Source organism: Gracilinanus agilis, chromosome 5, assembly GCF_016433145.1.
Source record: "Gracilinanus agilis isolate LMUSP501 chromosome 5, AgileGrace, whole genome shotgun sequence".
Classification (NCBI taxonomy): domain Eukaryota; kingdom Metazoa; phylum Chordata; class Mammalia; order Didelphimorphia; family Didelphidae; genus Gracilinanus; species Gracilinanus agilis.
Window position 1 is genome coordinate 292558800 of NC_058134.1, and position 20401 is coordinate 292579200.

Genomic DNA, 20401 nt, shown 5'->3' on the forward strand with positions numbered 1-20401 from the left:
CTGCTGGTTCCCACCTTGGTGTGACTGTTCAGAGCACTGGCAGCTTTCAACCCTCCTCCCATTTCCTGGATCAAAATCCTACAGTTTTAGGGCCTCCCTTGGTGCATCCTCTATCAGAGGACTATTGGCTTCAGGACTTCTCTCCTCACTGTTCTACCCCAAATAGCTTTGTAGCTACCTTTAGAAGGCTTTTGGTCAGAGGGCAGGCATATTTATGTGGGCTTCTCTGGTGGACTTCCTCTTTGAATACCTGAATGCAGATTTGTGATTGACCCTGTAGTCTTGGGCTGGATGAAGGCATTTTTTATTTCCTTTTGGATTTATTGATCATTATTCAGTCTAGTACTCTTTTTCATTCTTTGATATAGTTTATATAGGGAAAACTGAGTTTCTCTGATTTTTTTTTCCCCCCTCCACATTTATCATTTTTGCTGTGAGTACTTCTAGTTTTGTCCTTATGTAGTAAGGAGCACATAAAGTGCCAGTTGTGTTCCTGGGATTCTTGTGGTATTGACTTCAGTTGGCATATCTAGATGTTTGAATCATTTGAGGATATCCAGGAGTACCATTGAATCTCATGTCTGAGAAGGAGGCGAGACCTCTAACATATTTTTTATTTCTTGGCAGAGAGATGGAGACTGCGATGCTGAATCTGCGGAATCTGTTTGAGCAGATTGTACGCCAGGCTGAGATTCTCAATGAAGGAAATGAACTCCGTAAGTCATTCTGAGCTGGTCTGTGTAAAGAGGAAAACAGATTTTTAGAATTGGTTTTTGACAGAGCTGAAGTATGTTCCAGTCTTAGAACAGTTTTTAATAGAGTAGCCTAAAAGAACTAGATTTTTTTCCTTTCCCCCACGTTTAAAGCTTAACAAGAATGTGCTTATTCAAAGCTTTGCATTCTTTGCAACCTTTGCTTTCAAAGTTCAGTTCTGCTAAGGTCTTGGTTTAAATTGCTAGTTCTGCATTCACAATATGGATTGAGGAAGACCTATAGAATTTCTAGGAAGGATGCTTTCTGCTTAGAGTTTTAGAGTAGTCTATCTCTAATCTTTCTTCTTGGACTTATCCATACAATACTTCTACTTACAAAGATAATGTGATAGGATTTGCCTTTGAGAAAAAGGAGAGGTTAGTTTCTTTGTCTCAGTGGGTCTGGGAATGTCTTTAGAGGATGGTAAGAGGAAGAGGACATAGATTAATAAGAAAGGAATAAAGGCCCAATAGCATTAATGCAGTATATGGAAATTGCCCTTAAATAAGCCATATGCTTTCATTATCTTCTCTGTTTTACTACTTTTTAGCTTAACAACACCCCTTACCCCCATTATTCCAACAGTACCTAATTTTGTAAGTGGTGCTTTACAGCAACATACTCAAGTACCCCATAGTTTTGTTGAGTACAACAGGCAAGGGTAAGAAAAACAGTATACTCAGCTTCCACCTTTTAAATAACCCATCTCTAATTTCTTTTCCAGGCTTTTGTAAACAACCATACTTTTCCTAGAGTATGCTCTGAATCCCTCTTTTCTGGCCTAAGCACAGACAGATTTCTTTTTTCCCTTAGGTTAGCCAAGATAAGGTTGGAATTTTTCTATTTTAAAACAGTTTTTAAAATTTCACCTTCATTTCCTAATAAACCATTTCTTCCTTTTCCTATCCAGCAAGCCACCCTTATTATAAATAGTAAAAAAGAAAGGGGAGAGAAAGCAGTTCAGCAATAAAATTTGACATTGCATATGATATTTCATACCCATAGTTTTTCCTATCCAGCCTCCTACAAAGAAGAGAGGGAGGTACATTTCTCATCTCTTCATCAGTCAAGCTTGGTCATTATAAATGCATTCAGGGTATTGTTATTGTTTCCATTTGCATTGTAATTATTGTGCATATTGTTTTTCTGGTTCTGCTGCTTTGCTTTTTATCAGTTTATGTAAGTCTTCACATGCTTCCCTGAAATGTTCAGGTTAATTGTTCCTTATAACACAGTAATCGTCCATCATTTAGGTGGCATAATTTGTTTAGCTATTTCCTATCAGTGAGTAACTACATTGTTTCTAGTTTTTTGCCTTTCGTATATGCTTAGCAGTGGGATCTCATGATTTCATATTGCATTCCAAAAAGGTGGGCTCCTTTATAATTCCACCAATGGTGCACTGGGTGTGCTTGTCTTTCTACAGCCTGTCCAAAGCAGACAATCCCATCTTTCATCATTGCTCATTTGCTAGGTATGGAAACTTCATAAGCATATGTGCTGGTTTGGACCTGTAATTCATTAGCGTGAGAGAACTCCTCTATCAATGTAGCTTGAAACCTCTAATATTTATATTTTTCTAGTGATTCTATATGTTTATGAATCATGCAATGCCAAAATCTCAGAAGAATCAAAGTCACAGATCACTCAGATTATAATGGAAAGACACAAAATGAGTACAAGCCAACTAGAATACATTTCCAGTGAAGTATCTGAAAAATGGCATAAAAGTCATTAAAAATATGTATGATCAAAAAGAATCAGGGTGAACTGCCTGAGGGCTACATGGTTACCCTTAAGACAATAAAAGACCCAGAGGACATGGAGAAGTATATAGATGGGAAGCCATGAGGAGGTAATTCTCTGCAACTATGGCAGACCTAGACACATAAATTGATTTTATCTTCTACCCAAATTTGAAGAAAAAAGTTTTATTAAGAATTATGGTAAGGCCATATATAGCAAATACATAAAAGTTACATCATATGGCAAAGAAAAAAAGTACTAAGAGGTTATGTGACATGCTTGTGATATGGGACATGACCTAACATTGAGATGGGTGCTGCATCTACTCCCCCAGGCTGTCTTTCTGTATTTGTAGTTTTCTTTTGTTATTAGTGATATGAAGCTTTCATATGGTTGTTAAGTGCTACTAGTTATTTAAAAATTTTTTTTTATTTTTAAACCCTTACCTTCTGCTTTAAAATCAGTACTAAGTATCAATTCCAAGCAGAAGAATCCTAGGAAATTGGAGTTAAGTGACTTATGCAGAGTCTCATAGCCAAGATTTGAAATTGTCTGAGGTCAGACTGAACCCAGGACCTCCCAGTCTCCAGGCCTGGCTCTCTATCCCCTGAGCTACTTACCTGTCCTATTCTTTTGAGAACTGTTTTTATCCTTTGATTACTTTCTTGTTAGAGAATGACTCTTGGTCTTAAAGATTTGTTTGAATTCCTTATATATTATGGATGGATGGATATCAGACTTGTTTCAAAGATATCTTACACAGTTATTTTTTCTTCCCAATTGATTGCTTCTCTTATTCTGGTTGATTTGTTTAAGCCAAAGCTTTTTACTTTCATGTACGTCTATTTTATCTTTTGTTTTTTGTTAAAAATTCTTATCTGGCCTATGAAAGAGATTTGATTTGATCTGTTGACTTTTTAAAGGTATCACCTTTATACTATAGTTGCACATCTATTTTGACCTGATTTTGGAGTATGAGGCGTAAGATGCTATTCTAGCTCTCGTTCATTCCGTTTTCCATTTTCTCAGCAATTGTCATTTGTTCTTGAGAAGGTGGGAATTTTACTCAAAAAGAAAAGAGACAAAGATATAAAAATGCAAACATATCCAAATTTACCAGGTATCCAAAACCCAGTGTCACATATTTTTGGCACTTCCTATGGGAGTGAGCCTTGAGGTCACTCTGGACTGCTGAGTCTTTGCATTGTAACCTGGAGTCTTGTTGTTTCCTCCTTGTGCCATTTCTTTCACAAGACTCAGGGATTGTTAAGGAGAGTGAGAGCACTTGGTTACTAGGGAGCATTTGAAGGTTTTTGAGCAGTAGAAAAATATAATTCCATCTATAGTTCTGCCAGTGGTGTTTTGGATGCTTTGAAGGAGGGAGAAAATCAAGTAGAACTTGGGAACTATTGCTTTTCAGGAAATGGTCATGAGGCCCTTAAATGAGCCATGATGGTGGGGGTGGAATGGGAAGGAGCAAATGTAAGTTTGATTTTAGAGTGTAATTGGTACAAGGATTAGTAAAGAGGAAAGCACTACATCCATGCAATTAAAGTATTGATAGCACTTTTTGTGGTAGCAAAGACTAGAAACAAAGTAAATGGTTGTTGATTGGAGAGTGACTGGAGGATGAAATGGAATATTACTGTACTGTTAAGAAATCATGAATATGAAGAATACCAAGATGATATGGCAATGCTTTAATGAACTGATTCAGAGGGAAGTAAGCATGGCTGAAAAAATTATGCAAAATGCTTATACTGTAAATGTAAGCAACAGCCATCACAAAACAAGTGAAAGTGAATATTGCAAAATTATAAACATGGCCTCAAAAAAGTAAGAAGTCCATAGGTATGTCACATAGTATATATTCTCTTTTTTTAATGTATTATTTTTACTGGTTTTTCTTCCTCATAAATTTCTTTTTTTAAAAAATGGGATGGTTCTGTGAAAGAAGTGGCATGGGGGAAATTTAGACAACATAAAACCAAACATCAATAACATTTAAAAAATAGATCTTGGTTACTATCATAGCACCTGAGAGAGAAGGAAGAGTGAAGGGTGGCCTATGTGATAAGTTTTGGGTTGATACTGACTTGTGTATTTTTTCTTTTTCTGTTTCTCAATTTCCAAGTCTGTAAAAATGGCCTTGTTTTCTTTTCTAAGGTCTAGATATTAGACAGAAAGACTTTATTTGCTTTTCCAAGGTTCTAGTTATAAAAACACTTTGGAAATAAATGCTTTAGTTTGTCTTTAGAAACAGCCTTTGTTTTTGAATGTTTGTATTAATTACATAAATTAAAGTTGCTTTAAATGGATTTTTTTTTAAACCCTTACTTCTGTCTTGGCTCCAAGGCAGAAGAGTGGTAAGGGCTAGGAATGGGGATTAAGTGACTTGCCCAGGGTCACACAGCTGGGAAGTGTCTGAAACCAGATTTGAGCCTAGGACCTCCTGTCTCTAGGCCTGGCTCTCAATTCACTGAACTACCCAGCTGCCCCTAAATGTATTTTTTTAAAAACAAATTCTGTCTTGATATTTTAGGTAGTGGCTAGAATGTTTGACTTGAAATCAGGGAGATTGTGGTTTTTACCTTGTCTCAGGCACTAGCTGTAGTTTCTTGGACAAGTTAATTAACCTCTCTGGCCCCTTTTATCTTCTCTGAAATGAGGGATGGACTTGCTGAAGCTCTAAGGTCTTGGCTAGCTCTAAGGCTGTGATCCTAGAATTATATTCTCCCAGAAAAAAATCCATAGAATTAAAGATGTTAAACTTTTGGGAAGAATTATTGAGTTGAGGTATACCTAGCAGTGTTTTGTGTCTGCATAGTGTCTTGTGATAGTCTTCTTACTCTAAAATTTTGGCAAGATCAATACTATCGATCAGTCAGACATTTATTAAGTGCCTATAATGTGCCAGGAAGTGTGCTAAACATTGGGAATAAAACAAGAGGCAAAAGACAGTCCCTCTACTCAAGGAGCTTACAATCTAAGTACTATCTCAATGTTCCCTTATACTTAGACATTCCCTTGACTCTATTAGCCATTTCTCAAACTCCAGTAAAATGAACATTAAATTAGGCAGGAGATCTGTGTTTAAATCCCTGTTCTGCTACTTACTAGCTATGTAATCTTTGGCAAGTCCATCTAGGCCTTGGTTTCTTCATCTCTAAAATGAGGGCATTAAACAAGATAAATTTGGAAGGAACCCCAGAGATTGAGAATCTATGAACTCCCTTTTACAGGGAGTTTAGTTCATCAAGTATCTGTTAAGCTCAGTGTGTCAATAAGATACAAGATACTGTGGAATGCACAGAAAAAGTATGCGACATGTTCCCTGTCCTCAGAAAGTTTTTGTGGTTAGGAAAAGCAAGACTTAAACACACACAAAACAATTAGAGAATAATACAAGTCCCTAACTATGAGTTACATGCTAGAAGTCACTCAACATTTAAGCATCTGTTATGGACAGGCAGGCACTGTTCTAGGTACTTAGAACTAAGACAAAAAGAAAAAAGGAAAGGGAAGGAAGGACTTCGATGAAGGGAATAAGCATTTATATTTATATAGTATACTAGGGGCCAAGCACAGCTAAGCACTTAAAAAGCAAAACAATATCACTTTTGATCCCTCACAACAACCTTGTCAGGTGGCTGCTATTATTATCTTTATTTTACAAGTGGGGAAACTTGGATAGAGTTTATAAGTGTGCAAGCCCAGGATCACATAGCTAGTTAAATGTCTTGAGGCTGGATTTGAACAGAGGTCTTCTGACTTCAGGTCTAGTATTCTTTCCAGTGTGTCACCAGTTCCCTCACAAAAGTAAAAGAATCTTTGCTCTCAAGGAACTTTCAGTCTTTTGAGAGGAAATATATATGTATATAGGTATATACCTTGTGGGTTAATATAATTTTGGGAGGAAAGCTTGAGAATCAGGAAAGACTTCACAACGGGAAGAGTGGAGGGATTCTTATTTAGCAGGAGTTTTTGTGGAAGAGGTATGATTTGAAAATCCTTATTTAATAATATCTTCATATTATGGGTAAGATTTGTATAGGTAAGTTTTTATAGGGAGGGTTGGAAAGAGCACAATGTGAGCACAGGTCTGGAAATCTGAGTGAATTATGGCTTATTTAGGGAAAAGTAAGGAACCAGAGCAGAACGTATGAGCATTGGGAGGTGAATGTTGATTATGAAGGTCTGTGAATGTTTGTCCTGAATACCGAGATTTGGGATCTCAGCTATATCAATATCTCTTCATTGATGCAAATACTTTCTCATATTTTGTAATTTTTATTGCTCTTCAACAAATGATTACCCTGAACTAAAAACTAGAACTACCTTAGTTTGCTGAAACAAACCCACACCCATTTATATCTTTATTGAAGCAAAAGTTCCTTTGACTTGATTTTCTGCTGGATTTTGTTCATAATGTACATACAGAAAGATTGGTGATTTGTGGATTTATTTAATATACCATTATTCTTGAAATTGCTCCTTTGAATTTTTTAGATTAATCTCTAGGATTCTCTCAGCAGACCATATCAGCTGCAAAAATCAATAATTGTCTCTATACCTATTGCTATTTCCTCAGTTTTTTGTCTTTTTGTTTTGTTGCTTAGAAAATTGTAGTGATAATACTTGACCCTTTACTGCTGATCACATGGGAAAGATCTCTAGTGTTTTTGCACTCTAGATGTTTATTCTTAGTTTTAGATGAATTGTTTACTATTTATGGAAAAGATCTTATGCTTTCTAGTGTTTTTAAAGTATAAGTATATATGTATTTTGTAAAAACCTTTTTTTTTATATTGATATAACCATATGATTTTCATTATTTTGGTTATTAAATAATATCTGCGTTAACAGTTTTCTTATATTGAAACAAAACTATATTCAACCTGGTCGTAGTGTAAAATTTTATTGATATGTTTCTGTGACCTCTTTGCTAATATGTCATTCAATAATTTTGCATTGATCAATGAGAAATACAGGTCTATATAAATAGTTCTTTGTTTTAGCTCTCTGGTTTAAGTATCATTATTGTATCTGTTTCATAAGTGTTTGGTAGGATCTGCGTCCATCCCTCATCCCTCGCCTTTTTTTTTTTTTGAAAAAAAAAAATCATGTAAAATTAGAGTAAATTTTCCTTTGAAGGTTAGCAAAAATTCACTTAGCTTTTTATTCTGCCCAAAGGCTTTCCATGTTGTGGGGGATTTAGTGTGGATACTTGATATGCTTTAGCCCTACTGTAGCTCAGATCTAATCAACCTCAAGCAGTCTACTATCCCTAGTTTCTCAAGCAGCAAGGGGCTATAGGGATATATCACACACCCAGCTTAAAAATCCATGTTTTTCCCTTGTAGTTTTGCAGGGAATTGTATTGCCACATTCTAAGATTTTCTCTCTTTTGGGTACCAGATCTTTATGATCCTAACTATTGTTTCTTGGCACTTGAACTTTTTCTTTCTGGCTGCTTTAAGTATTTTTTCTTTTTGAAGTGGAAGCTCTAGATTTTAAATATGACACTCCTTGGGAATTTTCCTTTTGCAGTTTCTTTTTTAATTCTGCCCTCTGGTTTACTATATCTGAAAATTTTTCTTTGATTTCTTGAAGTGTGCTCATGTTTGGTTGGGTTTTTTTTTTTTAAATCTGATGGTTCTTTCTCTCTTTGACCTATTTTCCAGGTCAGTTGTTTTTTTACCTTACATTTTCTTTTATTTTTTGCACTTAATTTTTTGACTTTGTTTTAGTACTTTTTTTTTGCTGCCTCACTGAATAATTGAGTTCTGATTGTTCTTTTCTTTTTTCAGGGAGACATACTTGGGTAAGGTTTTCCATCTTTAGTTAAGTTAATCTCCTTTAAATTCCTTTCCCAAACTCATCTCATTTCTTTCTTCTGTTATCTCTTCCATCAGCTCTTGTTTTTGTATCCTTTTGACTTATTTTTTTTTCCTCTAAGGATCTGCTAATAACTTGTCTCACACCCTTCATATCTAAGTTGTTGCCATTGTCTGCAGTTTCACCTTTGCAACAGCTCTCAAATGCATCCCCTTCTCTCCTCTGGCATTGCCCTCATCATCTCACACCTGGATTATTGCAGTAGTTTGCTGGTGCTTCTATCTGTCCCAATCCTTTCCCCATTCTGGTCCATTCTGAAGTGATTTTCCTAAAATAAAGGTCTGATCGTGTCACTCCCTTATTCAGTAAACTCCAGTGGCTTCCTATTGTCTCCTGGAGCAAATACAAAATGCTCTGTTTGGCATTCAAAACTCTTCATAAAGTGGTAGTAGGTGGCTCAGTGGATTGAGAGCCAGGCTTAGAGATCCTGGGTTTAAATCTGGCCTCAGATACTTCCTAGCTGTGTGACCCAGAGCAAATCATTTAACCCCCTTGCCTGGTCCCTTACCATTCTTTTGCCTTGGAGCCAATAAATAGTATTGATTCTGAGATGGAAAGTAAGGGCTAAAAAAACCCAAACCATTATAATGTAGCTCCTTTTTAACTTTCTAGTCTTCTTACACCTTATTTACAGACAGGTGAACTCTTCCATCCATTAGTTGTTCCAGGAACAAGACTGTCTCTTAGCTCTAGACATTTTCTTTGACTACCTCTATGCCTGGAATGCTCTCTGCCTCCTCCAGTCTGATTCTTTGCTTCCTTTAATTTTTCTTTTATTCTTTCTTTTATTTGGGAAGCCTTTCCTAACCCTTCTTAATTCCAGTGCTTTCTTTCCTTCTTGTAATTATTTCCCATTTATCCTGTATATAGCTTGCTTTGTATACATGTTTGCATGTTGTCTTATCTTTGGCCTTTTTTTTTGTATCCCTTAACACAGTGCCTGGGTTTAACAATTATTTATCGAATTGAATTGTTGTATGTTTTCCTTCTTCTGGATTTTACCTCTTGATCTGCTATTAAGCCTTAGCATTTTTGAATTGTGGTTGATATTGTCTCTTATTTTCAGTGTCGGGCCATGATTTGTAGCTTTGTGTTTGAGCCAGCCTCATCTAGACCTCTTTGATGGGTTCAGTTGACCTTGTTTGTTCCTGTGCCCTGGATAGGTTTTCTGGAATTAGACTCCACATTTTGTCTCAATTGCTGGTTTCTATCTCCATTTCCTGGTGGTCTCCTGCAGATTCTGACTTTGACCACTCTTTATCTTTATTTTTGCATGAACCTTAATTATGTAGCCCTAAGAGCCCTGCTTTTAGACATTTAGAATTTTCACTGGTTCCACTCAGGCCTCCTTGCACAATCCTCCCACTGCTAGGGCACAGGCTCTGAATTGGCCCTGTCTCCTGCTGTGTCTCTAAGTTCACTGAGGGATGCAAGCCAGCCATCTCTCCCTGTGCAGTGTTCTATTCCTGGTTTTTGTTCTGATAGGCTCGAGCTAGCATCTGGCTTCTAGCCCTGCCTGTTCATTGAGCTTAGAGCATAGGCTGGCTTCAGGTCTCTTTGGGGATCACTTTCCTGTCCTCTTGTCACAACCTATGAGAACTTGTTTACTTGTGTTCTCCCTGACTTCCCTTCAACACTCCCTTTACCCACGCCAGTTTTAGACATTTTTTTGGGGAAATTTTGGATTAGATGAGAGAACATCTACTCTCCTCCCTTCCCCCCAGCCTTGCCCCCAATTTCTTTTTCTTTCATTTTTCTATGCCCTTTGACAGATATTGGATGGTATTCATATAGGGAAAATGGACTTCTCACTGAATTTTCACTATCTTAACTGAAATTAACAGTTACTTTAACTGAAAATGTCATATTTTATTAAAGTTCAAGTACTTTGTTATAATTTTTCTTTTAAAGGAGAACATTTATAACAATATTCAAGACAAACAGCTGTAGTATAATTGTTCAAGTTTTGGCTTTGGAGTTAGGAAGACTTGGGTGCAAGTTCTACTTCTGACACATATTCTGGTTTTGTGATTTTTTTTTTCTTTGTTAGTGCTCACGAATAACTTTTAAACTGAGAGTTATCTTTTTTTGTGTTGTGGACCTCTTTGGCAGTCTCTTGGACTGGGTCTCTATGGACCCTTCTTTTTTAAAAAATTCATAATTGAAAGAAATGCTAACTTGCATATAGAATTTGTGAAAATAAAAATTTTTTTCCCCCTGCATCTAGATTTACAGAATTCCTTGAAAACTATCCACTGCATTCTTGGGAGTTTTTAGAGTTTAGGTTAAGAATTCCTCTGCTTGGGGGGCAGCTGGATAACTCAGTGGATTGAGAGCAGCCAGGCCTAGAGATGGGAGGTCCTAGGTTCAAATTTGGTTTCAGACACTTCCCAGCTGTGTGACCCTGGGCAAGTCACTTGACCCCCATTGCCTGGCCCTTACCACTCTTCTGCCTTGGAGTCAATACACAATTGACTCCAAGACAGAAGGTAAGAGTTTAAAAAAAAAAAAGAATCCCTCTGCTTTAAGACTTTAAATTGCAGAGTACATACCAACCTACCTGCATTGGTAGGTAGACTTTTTTTAATCTCTTACTTTCTGTCTTAGAATGAATACTAAGTATCAGTTCCAAAGCAGAAGAGCAGCAAGGGCTTGGCAATTGGGTTTAAGTGACTTGCCCAGAGTCATACAGCTAGAAAATGCCTGAGGCCAGATTTGAACCTCCTGTGTTCAGACCTGGTTCTCTGTCCACTGGGCCATCTAGCTGTTCCCAGTAAGACAGACTTTTTTCACCAGCAGTTCCTTATACTAAGGAAATTATAGGTCTAGTTTAATCTTTCTCATCCTAAAACAAAACAGGATTTTAAAACTTTGTGTTCAAGGGCAGCTGGGTTGCACAAAGGATAAAGTGCCAGACCTGGACTCAGAAGGACCTGAGTTCAAATTTGGATTCAGAGACTTCCTAGCTGTGTGACCCTGGGCAAGCCGCTTAACCCCTATTGTCTAGCCCTTGCTGCTTTTCTGTCTTTGAATTGCTACTACAACAGAAGGTAAAGGTTTAAAAAACAAAAAATCTAATAAATCTTTTACATTGATAGCTGCAAAAGCCTGGTTGTCAGTTTTCAAAACTTTTCCCTTAAAGCAAACAAAATTTTCTTTCACTAAGAGATATTTTTTTTAGTACCTCATTATAACATGGACAATATCCTGGGTTCTTGAATGGATAGGCCAGTAAAAACTCTGACATTTCCTCCTAAATTGGAAAGGCTATAGAATACAAACCTAAGTGATTATGCCATATATATTTATCAGAGGACCACCAGCATTGATAAAGTACATCATCAGGTTGTCTGAGGCAGAGTGAAATTTTAGGTCACCACAATTTTTTTTAAAGCTTTTATAAAGGAATATTTACTTAAAAAGCCTCACTCATAAATATAAAAACTTACTGTCTAAAAACATAGGAGGCATAATCCATTCATCTACTCCTCCATGTACCATCTTGATCTTTGGGGAAAGGGAACTCAGTTTTATAATTATACTTCCCTCTTATTTTTTCTCTTGGTTAGTTCTTGGGCATTGCTTGCCATTATTATGCTGGTTTTTCTTTCTCAGTCAGAAGTCTGGGAGAGGCAGGCAGGCTCTCTGTGTATAGAACTGTGGAGCAGTTTTTGCCTGAGTCACAGCCCAGTGCCACCCCTCTCAGCTTTATCCTTGAGCCCAAGGTCTGTGCTCTTTAGGCTCCTGGGGTCTCAAGTCTAGATGTTCTCAGGGTCAAGCATGCTGGTGGCCTCCTTGCTTGCTCCTCTGCCCGAGGCGCCTTTACAAGTCTAAGTGAGCTGTTTCCACAGTCTGTCACTCCTTCGCTCTAGGTCCGCGCCCAAAGTCCGAGTTCTTTAGCCTCTTGGGGTCTTGAGTCTTGATGCTCTCAGGAGCAGGTCCTGGTGATCCCAGTTAGCTGCCAAGAACTTAGTGAATGTCCCACGCTTGCTCTAACTCTTGTGAGCTGGCTCTGGGACTGTAGGTGGGGTGGGGTCAGCTTGCATTTTAGTGAGAACTATTTCACCTCCTTCTAGTGTGGAAACGCCCAAATCCCACGTACCTTCAATGTTGTGCCCTATTGTGGGGTCCCTTCATTCATCTGGATTTGGTTTTTGTGTCCTTTTGAGGTATCATTGTATGGGTCGGTTAGGAGAGTTAAGTGCCCTGCTTCTACTCTGCAACCATCTTAATCTGGAAGTTCCTCAGTTTTATAATTATAGAGCTAAGTTCCAAGTCTAAAATTCTCTTCTGACCAAAGTCCCAGGGACCCTCACTTCTCAGAGATCTCCTGCCCTATAGCTGCTAGCTGGCTAGAACATTCCTTCAGTGGTCCTGGCTCCAAGGTCACCATGGCCACTTGGTTCAATGGGGATGATCTTTGGCATGTGAAAAGTATACATGACACAGAGTAGAAAAAGAAACCTCAGCCTGAGAGAAACCTTGGAGGAGCAGGAGAAAGAAGCCCTTCCTCTTCTGTAGTTATTCATGGAACCTATGCTGTGGGTGAACTGTGATCCTTACACTCTGGGTGCAGCAAAAAAGAGAACACAGGGAAACGGCCATCTCAACTTTTAAAGAAATGTTATAATATGCATCAGTGGATGGAATTACTCATACCTGAATTACTGATTTGAAATAAAAAATAAACTTCAGGAAAGTCATAATAACACGTCCCCATTAATTAATTATTCTCTTATTGCATGGATAGAGATAGGGATTGAACCTATGATTTCATTGGTTCAGGGAACACCCAGGTGAGGATATGCCTTTTACTAATGCAGTTTGACATGTACTTAGTCTTAGAGAGACATCTAGCATGCTGAGGTTAGATGGACTTGGCACTTAAGGTCACACAGCTAGTGCACGTCTGAGGCAGGACTTCCTACCCTTTTCCCCGACCCATTCTTCTGAAATAGGTTTGTACCTAATTGATTATATCTTGTCTTTTCCTTGAGAGCAGAGCCCCCTGACCCCCCCTTTTTTTTTTCCCAACTTGCAGAACTTATCTGGCACAGTGCTTGGTACATAATAAATGCTTAACGTGCTTATTGACTGACTGACCAACCTTTTTGACTTCAAGGTCAGCCCTTCATCCACTGTTCCAGGCTGACCTGATAATTCCTTGAGTTTGGTGCTTTGGGTTTTACATTGACAGTTTGTAAAATATTTTCAGATGAATGTATTAAAGTAAAAGCTATTAAAATTTCCTTATGCTAATAAAGTTAGGGAAAGTTTCTTGATCCTGTTTTCTCATTTTTGTCACTTTCTAGTGATTTACTCAATATGATCATCCTAGAATCTTTATAACAATGAAATATTAATATTATTAAGCCAGACAAACACAAATAATATATTTTATTCCACACTTCTATTCTACTGAGAGGAAGGAATTATGTTTTATCCTTAGTCCTTTATGTTGATTAATTTTGATGTCTCTTAGCATTATTTTCCTTTTTGTTATTGTGGTCATTTTGTTCTTGGTTTTGCTTGTCATTAGCTTATGTAAATCTTCCCAAGTTTCTTTGATTTTGTTGTCATTAGCTTATGTAAATCTTCCCAAGTTTCTTTGATTTCTTCATTTTTTTGCCTTTTCTTATGGTGTGATAATCCATTATATTCATGTACCACAGTTTGCCTACCACCATTTGCTAAGCCATTCCCCAATTAATGAGTATCATTTCTACTTTTTTTGATACTACCTAAACTTCCATACTTCCAAATTCAGTTCAATTTAAAGTCTTTCTAAGCACATGCTAATTGTCTATGAATTTGGCTTAATTTGAACCATAAAACTTTATACATTGATAAGCTGACCAATGCCATAATTGCATACTTGAATTTTCATCCTGATAATAATTAAGAAAAGTAGGTTTGAGGTTAGCTCTAAAGCAACATTTCAAGTGAAGTAGAGATGAATAGTTCTTAACTGTTAAATAACTAGGAAGTAATACATTAGTCTTTTTGCCACACAGACACTTGCCATCTCCTAGGCCAAGACAGTTCCTTCTTGTAGGCTTTCAGATGGATTCCATGTCCATGATTTGCCCAAATCAGATAGAATCTTCTTCTCTTAACTTTGCAATTGGAACGTTTACATATCCTTCAGGGCAGTGTTAAACAACTAAAGCAAATTGGCTCTTTACTTTCAAATCAATATTTGTATAATTATCTAGCTAAGTGGAATTGCAGGTCTAGACATATATAATAATCTATATCTACTGGAGCATATTACAGTAGTTACATTTGAATTTGTTGTTTAGTGTCTCCCTGGTGCAGCAATGCATGACTGTAAAGGAATTTGTTTTTGTTTTATAGCTGTAACTGTCCTGGTATATGACAGATGCCCCAGAGGTATTTCCTTTTGATTGCATTCTGTTCAGGAGCTTTAGTGTCACATCTGAGCCCGGTGACTAATGAGTAGCTTATTCTATAACAGATGCCCCTGGCCAAACCCAAAGTAAGAGGCCTATCAAGGCAGGAACCTCCTCTCCCTCTGAAATATGTAAGGCCCTTAAATATATACATGGGAGAATCTGGAGCAAAGAGTATCAATCCAAAAGCTTCATTTGAAACCAGGTGGTTTTCAGCTGGATTCACTCATGGTTCAGCTGGTCTCTTAATGATTTATTTAGAATAAATCTAACGATTGGAATTGTTTATTCTCTCTGAATTATTGATATTTTCCTCTTTACTCAGAATTTATCCAGTTGGCAAAGAATTTTGAAGAGTTTCGCAAGAAATGGCAAAGGACAGAACACGAACTGGGAAACTACAAGGATCTTTTGATGAAAGCAGAGACAGAACGTAGTGCTCTAGATGTAAAACTGAAACATGCACGAAATCAGGTAGATGTAGAGATCAAACGGAGACAACGAGCGGAAGCTGACTGCGAAAAGTTGGTGGGTATTGTTTCTTGAAACTATAACTTTTAGTAGCAACTAAGACAGGATTCTTTCCAGTGTGTTTTGTGATGGGCTGGAAATGTCACCTTTTGCACTGGAGGCCTTCAAGCTTTCTGCAAATATTTCCAATTTATATACTTGGACATGGGATGTTGGCGATCCTTTTTATATGCTCCAAACATTGTAAATGCCTCTTCAGTTTGTTTCCATCTCTGTAGTTACTTGGTCACTGTAATAGAGGAGAGTATACTATGAGTCTTTCTGCATCACAATTCTCTGCTGCAGAACAGAGAGCTTGGAGTATTCAACCATTTGAACTTTGGGACTAACAGAATACAAGGATTCTGATGTACCAGGATGGGTTCTGGCACAGTGGTATGGTATCAGGTTCCTGGTAGGAGGCACTAATCCATCTTGGCACAGTGCCTGATTAAGTTCAAATTGTTTGGCTCCACTGCTTTGTATCCATTTTAAATGCATTTTGCTACATCATTTAGAAAGGTGAGTGGGTGCCTGCTTTGACCTATAGAAGAAGCCAGTGATTGTCCTATGCTAAAATGTTTGCTGTGAGAAATCTTTTTTGGGACCCTCATTTTAAATTATACTTTTTTTTTCAGATTAACAGTATAATCTAGAAGTCTTGCCAAAGAAACCCCACTGTTCTAGATGGAGTTTATTTTACCACTCAGGAACTGGAAACAATCTAGTCTTGATATGAATTAATATGCTATTGGTGTAGTAGTCTTCCCGAAGGCCTATTTGCATAATGCTGTATTTTAATGTCTTCTGCTCTGCCTGTCCCATAAATCTGAGGTGAAGCTTTCTCCCCTGGCTAGTTATGATGTTTTACTCTGCTGTGGTCTGTAGGAACGACAGATTCAGCTGATTCGGGAGCTGCTCATGTGTGATGCATCTGGCAGCATTCAACTAAGCGAGGAACAAAAATCAGCCCTGGCTTTCCTCAACAGGGGCCAGCAGACTAACGGCAATGCTGGGAACAAAAGGTGGGAGAACAGCATCTGTTGTTGTTTGATCAGGAGCAAGATGATGGTCTGAAGTTCCTCTTATCTGAACTTGTGAATATTCTCTTCTGGAATGTGTGCTGAATAAAGCAGAAAAGCATTCTGGGGAGAGAAGGGTGGCAGAGGAAGGCTTGGGGGCCAACCTTTTATTTCTTTGTATGACTTTATCTTGCCATGGGTAAAATTTTGATGTTGGGACCAAATTGAACATCAATAAGTAATTCTGCACATTGTTAGGAAGCCTGTAGTGGAAGTGGCAGTTCAGGAATCCTTTGTGTTTATTCTCTGAAGAATTATTATACTGCTTCTGGTTTAGAAAACCTTCTGTGAGCCCAAGACCAGAAAATTCTGGTTCAACTGATTCACTGTTTAGTCTCAGTTGGGCTTTAATTTATACCCCAGTAAAATAAATGGGGAAAAGGCATAGCTTTAGGTACTATATTGTATGTTAGGCCCAATTGTCTTATGAAGAGATTTATAACTAAAAATACATATATGCTTAATTTCTTAGAAAACAAGTGCTAGAATAAATCTGTGTTATGTTGAACACAGCCCCATTTTAGATCAAGTTAAATTTCATTCTTCCACTTGCCACAGATTTTGAGTCGCCTGTGGTAAAAACACAGCTTGGGAGGTGGAGCATCTATACTCTTCTCTGCAACTCAGAGTTAGCTTTGTGGAAAAAAAATCACAGCCAGGATTTGTCCTTGTAGTTGTTCCCCTATGAAACAGACTATTCTGTGTATAATGTGACCTGTTATGTATGGTGTGAGTGTTAGAATTTACCTTTTGCTGGGTTCTGTGAGTAATACTCTATTGTTTCACTCTTTTAGACTGTCAACCATTGATGAATCGGGCTCCATTTTATCAGATATCAGCTTTGACAAGACTGATGAATCCCTGGTAATGAAGCTTTGATAAAGCTCTGGATATTCTCTTTTCCCCTTCCTTCTCATTTTCTCTCATTCTCTCTCTCTCCACCCTCCCTCGCTCTTTCTCCTTCTCCCTCGCTCTCATTAGGATCTGGATAGTCTCTTCTCCCCTTCCTTCTCATCATTTTCTCCTTCCTCTATTTTTTTTTAATTGGTTAGTATACTATCAATTCTGACAGAGCAATTAAAAATGTATCTTTCTATCATCTCCACTTTGGCTCTCATATACACCTATTCTAAAAGAACACACAATTCAGAATTCAGCTTTGAAATGAATGATATCTTGACCAAGGCTTCAACTAGCAAATAAAAAAAAACACAACTAAATATAACTTACTTCCTTATAATTTATTAAGCATATACTATGTCCCAAGCCCTGTGCTAAGACATAAATAGAAATAGCTAGATTGTCACTATTCTCATGGAGCTTATATTCTTTTTTTTTATTTTTATTTTTTAGAAAAATTTTCCATGGTTACATGATTCATGTTCTTACTTTCCCCTTCACCCCCCACCCCCCACCCCTATAGCTTTTCCCCTGGTTTTAACATGTGTCATTGATCAAGACCTATTTACATATTATTGATAGTTGCATTGGTGTGGTGGTTTTAAGTCTATATCCCCAAACATGTCCACATCAACCCATGTGTTCAAGCAATTGTTTTTCTTCTGTGTTTCCATTTCTGTAGTTTTTCCTCTGAATGTGGATAGCGTTCTTTTTCATAAATCCCTCAGAGCTGTCCTGGATCATTGCATTGCTGCTAGTACAGAAGTCCATTACATTCAATTTTACTACAGTGTATCAGTCTCTGTACAATGTTCTTCTGGCTCTGCCCCTTTCACTCTGTATCAATTCCTGGAGGTCTTTCCAGTTCACATGGAATTCCTCCAGTTTATTATTCCTTTGAGCACAATAGTATTCCATCACTAGCATATACCACAATTTGTTCAGCCATTCCCCAATTGAAGGGCATAACCCTCGTTTTCCAGTTTTTTGCCACCACAAAAAGTGCAGCTATAAATATTTTTGTACAAGTCTGTTTATGATCTCTTTGGGTTGGTACAAACCCAACAATGGTATGGCTGGATCAAAGGGCAGGCATTCTTTTAGAGCTCTTTGAGCATAGTTCCAAATTGCCATCCAGAATGGCTGGATCAGTTCACAACTCCACCAGCAATGCATTCATGTCCCAATTTTGCCACATCCCCTCCAGCATTCATTACTCTCCCCTTCTTTCATTTTAGCCAATCTGCTAGGTGTGAGGCGATACCTCAGCGTTGTTTTGATTTGCATTTCTCTAATTATTAGAGATTTAAAACACTTTCTCATGTGCTTATTGATAGTTTTGATTTCTTTATCTGAAAATTGCCTATTCATGTCCCTTGCCCATTTATCAACTGGGGAATGGCTTGATTTTCTTATTGGAGCTTATATTCTTAATTGAAGGAGATAACAGATAAAAGAAAGTTCAGCAGTAGAGTGAATGGAGAAATCCCAAAGTCATAAGGATTTAGCAGAGGGGCATAACATGGTCATGTTATAACAGTAAGTTAGGTTACTGTGTTAGTAGGTCTAATGACTGCATGGGAAATGGGAGAGAAAGGAAGGGTCTGTAGGTCAGATGATATGACCTTGGTGGTCCATCTTAACAGAAGGAATAGAAATGATGACTCATCCAAGTCATGTAAACAGTTATGCAGCTTGGATGTGTTGCAGTGAGGGTGGAGGAAAGGTATTCCTAGTGATGTCTTCCTACTGCCTGCCTGTCCCAGATGTGTTCTTGAATAAATAGATTTATGCCTTATTTTTCAAGTATGGAACTTCAGAACATGACTTATATATTTTCCAATTAGAAGGAAACTAATATTCTGAAAATAGTTTTAAAATGTGATGGGAATTGTCAATTACCACATGATACAGTTATGAAAAGTGTTTTACATCCCTGGACTGTGTACTATTTTTTTTAATTTAAAGTTTTTGTTACATTTTAAATTCCAAGCTATCTCCTTTCCCTTATTAGGGAATGCTACCATTTAGAGAGAGGAAGGGAGATCTTCCTTCTTATTCCAAAGAATGGTGAGGGATAGACCATGGGGATTAAATGACTTCCTCATGGTCATACAGTTAGGAAGTGTCTGAGTCCAGATTTGAATCCAAGACCTCCCATCTCCAGGCCTGGCTCTCTATCCACTGAGCCACCTACCTGCTTCTTTTCATGTTTTTCTAAAATCATCCTGCTCATTTCTTACAACACAAAACTATTACAACATAATCATATACCACAACTTGTTTAGCCATTCCCCAATTGATGAGCATCCCCTCAATTGCCAATATTCTTCTACCACATAAATATTTTAGAACAAAGAGGTTCTTTTTCTTTTTCTCTCATCACCTTGGAAAACAGATCTAATAGTGATATTGTTGGGTCAGAGGATATAGATGGCTTTATAACTCTTTGAGCATAATTTCAGATTGTCCTCCAAAACAATTGGACCAGTTCACAATTCCACTAACATTGTATTGTCACCATTTTTCTACATCTTCAGCATTTGCCATTTTCCCTTTCCATCATTTTAACTGATCTGATAAGGTGTTAAATGATATCTCAGAGTTGTTTTGATTTGCATTTTACTAAACAATGGTTTAGAGCATTTTTTCACATGACATATATATATATATATATATATCTTTGAATTTTTTCTTCCAGAAACTGCCTGTTCATATCTTTTGAGCATTTATCAATTGGGGAATGACTCATATTCTTATAAATGTGAAATAAATATGAAAAGTTTGAGATGCAAGACCTTTATCTGAAAACTTGTCAATAAGATTTTTTTGGCTTTCTTTTTAATCTTGGCTACATTGGTTTTATTTGTAATCAAAATTATCCATTTTACATCTCAAAATGCTATCTCTTGCTTATTCACAAATTCTTCTATCCATAAATCTGATAGGTAAATTTCATGTTCTTCTAATTTGCTTATTATTATTAGGTCATGTATCTATTTTGACCATATCTTAGTAAATAGTGTAAGATATTGATCTTTTTCTAGTTTCTGTCAGATTGCTTTCCGGTTTTCTCAACAATTTTTACTAAAAAGTACA

General features: G+C 37.3%; 1 protein-coding gene across 1 annotated transcript in view; it reads left to right on the forward strand.

Moving 5' to 3' along the window:
• Positions 1-631: 631 nt before the first annotated feature.
• The window catches only part of RACGAP1 (Rac GTPase activating protein 1), a 32090-nt gene continuing 12320 nt past the window's right edge, over positions 632-20401 (forward strand). The window contains exons 1-4 of the mRNA XM_044678387.1: positions 632-716; positions 15136-15338; positions 16209-16345; positions 17197-17266. Of these exons, the coding sequence (XP_044534322.1) occupies positions 632-716; positions 15136-15338; positions 16209-16345; positions 17197-17266 (495 nt within the window). The remainder of the gene's footprint in view (positions 717-15135; positions 15339-16208; positions 16346-17196; positions 17267-20401) is intronic.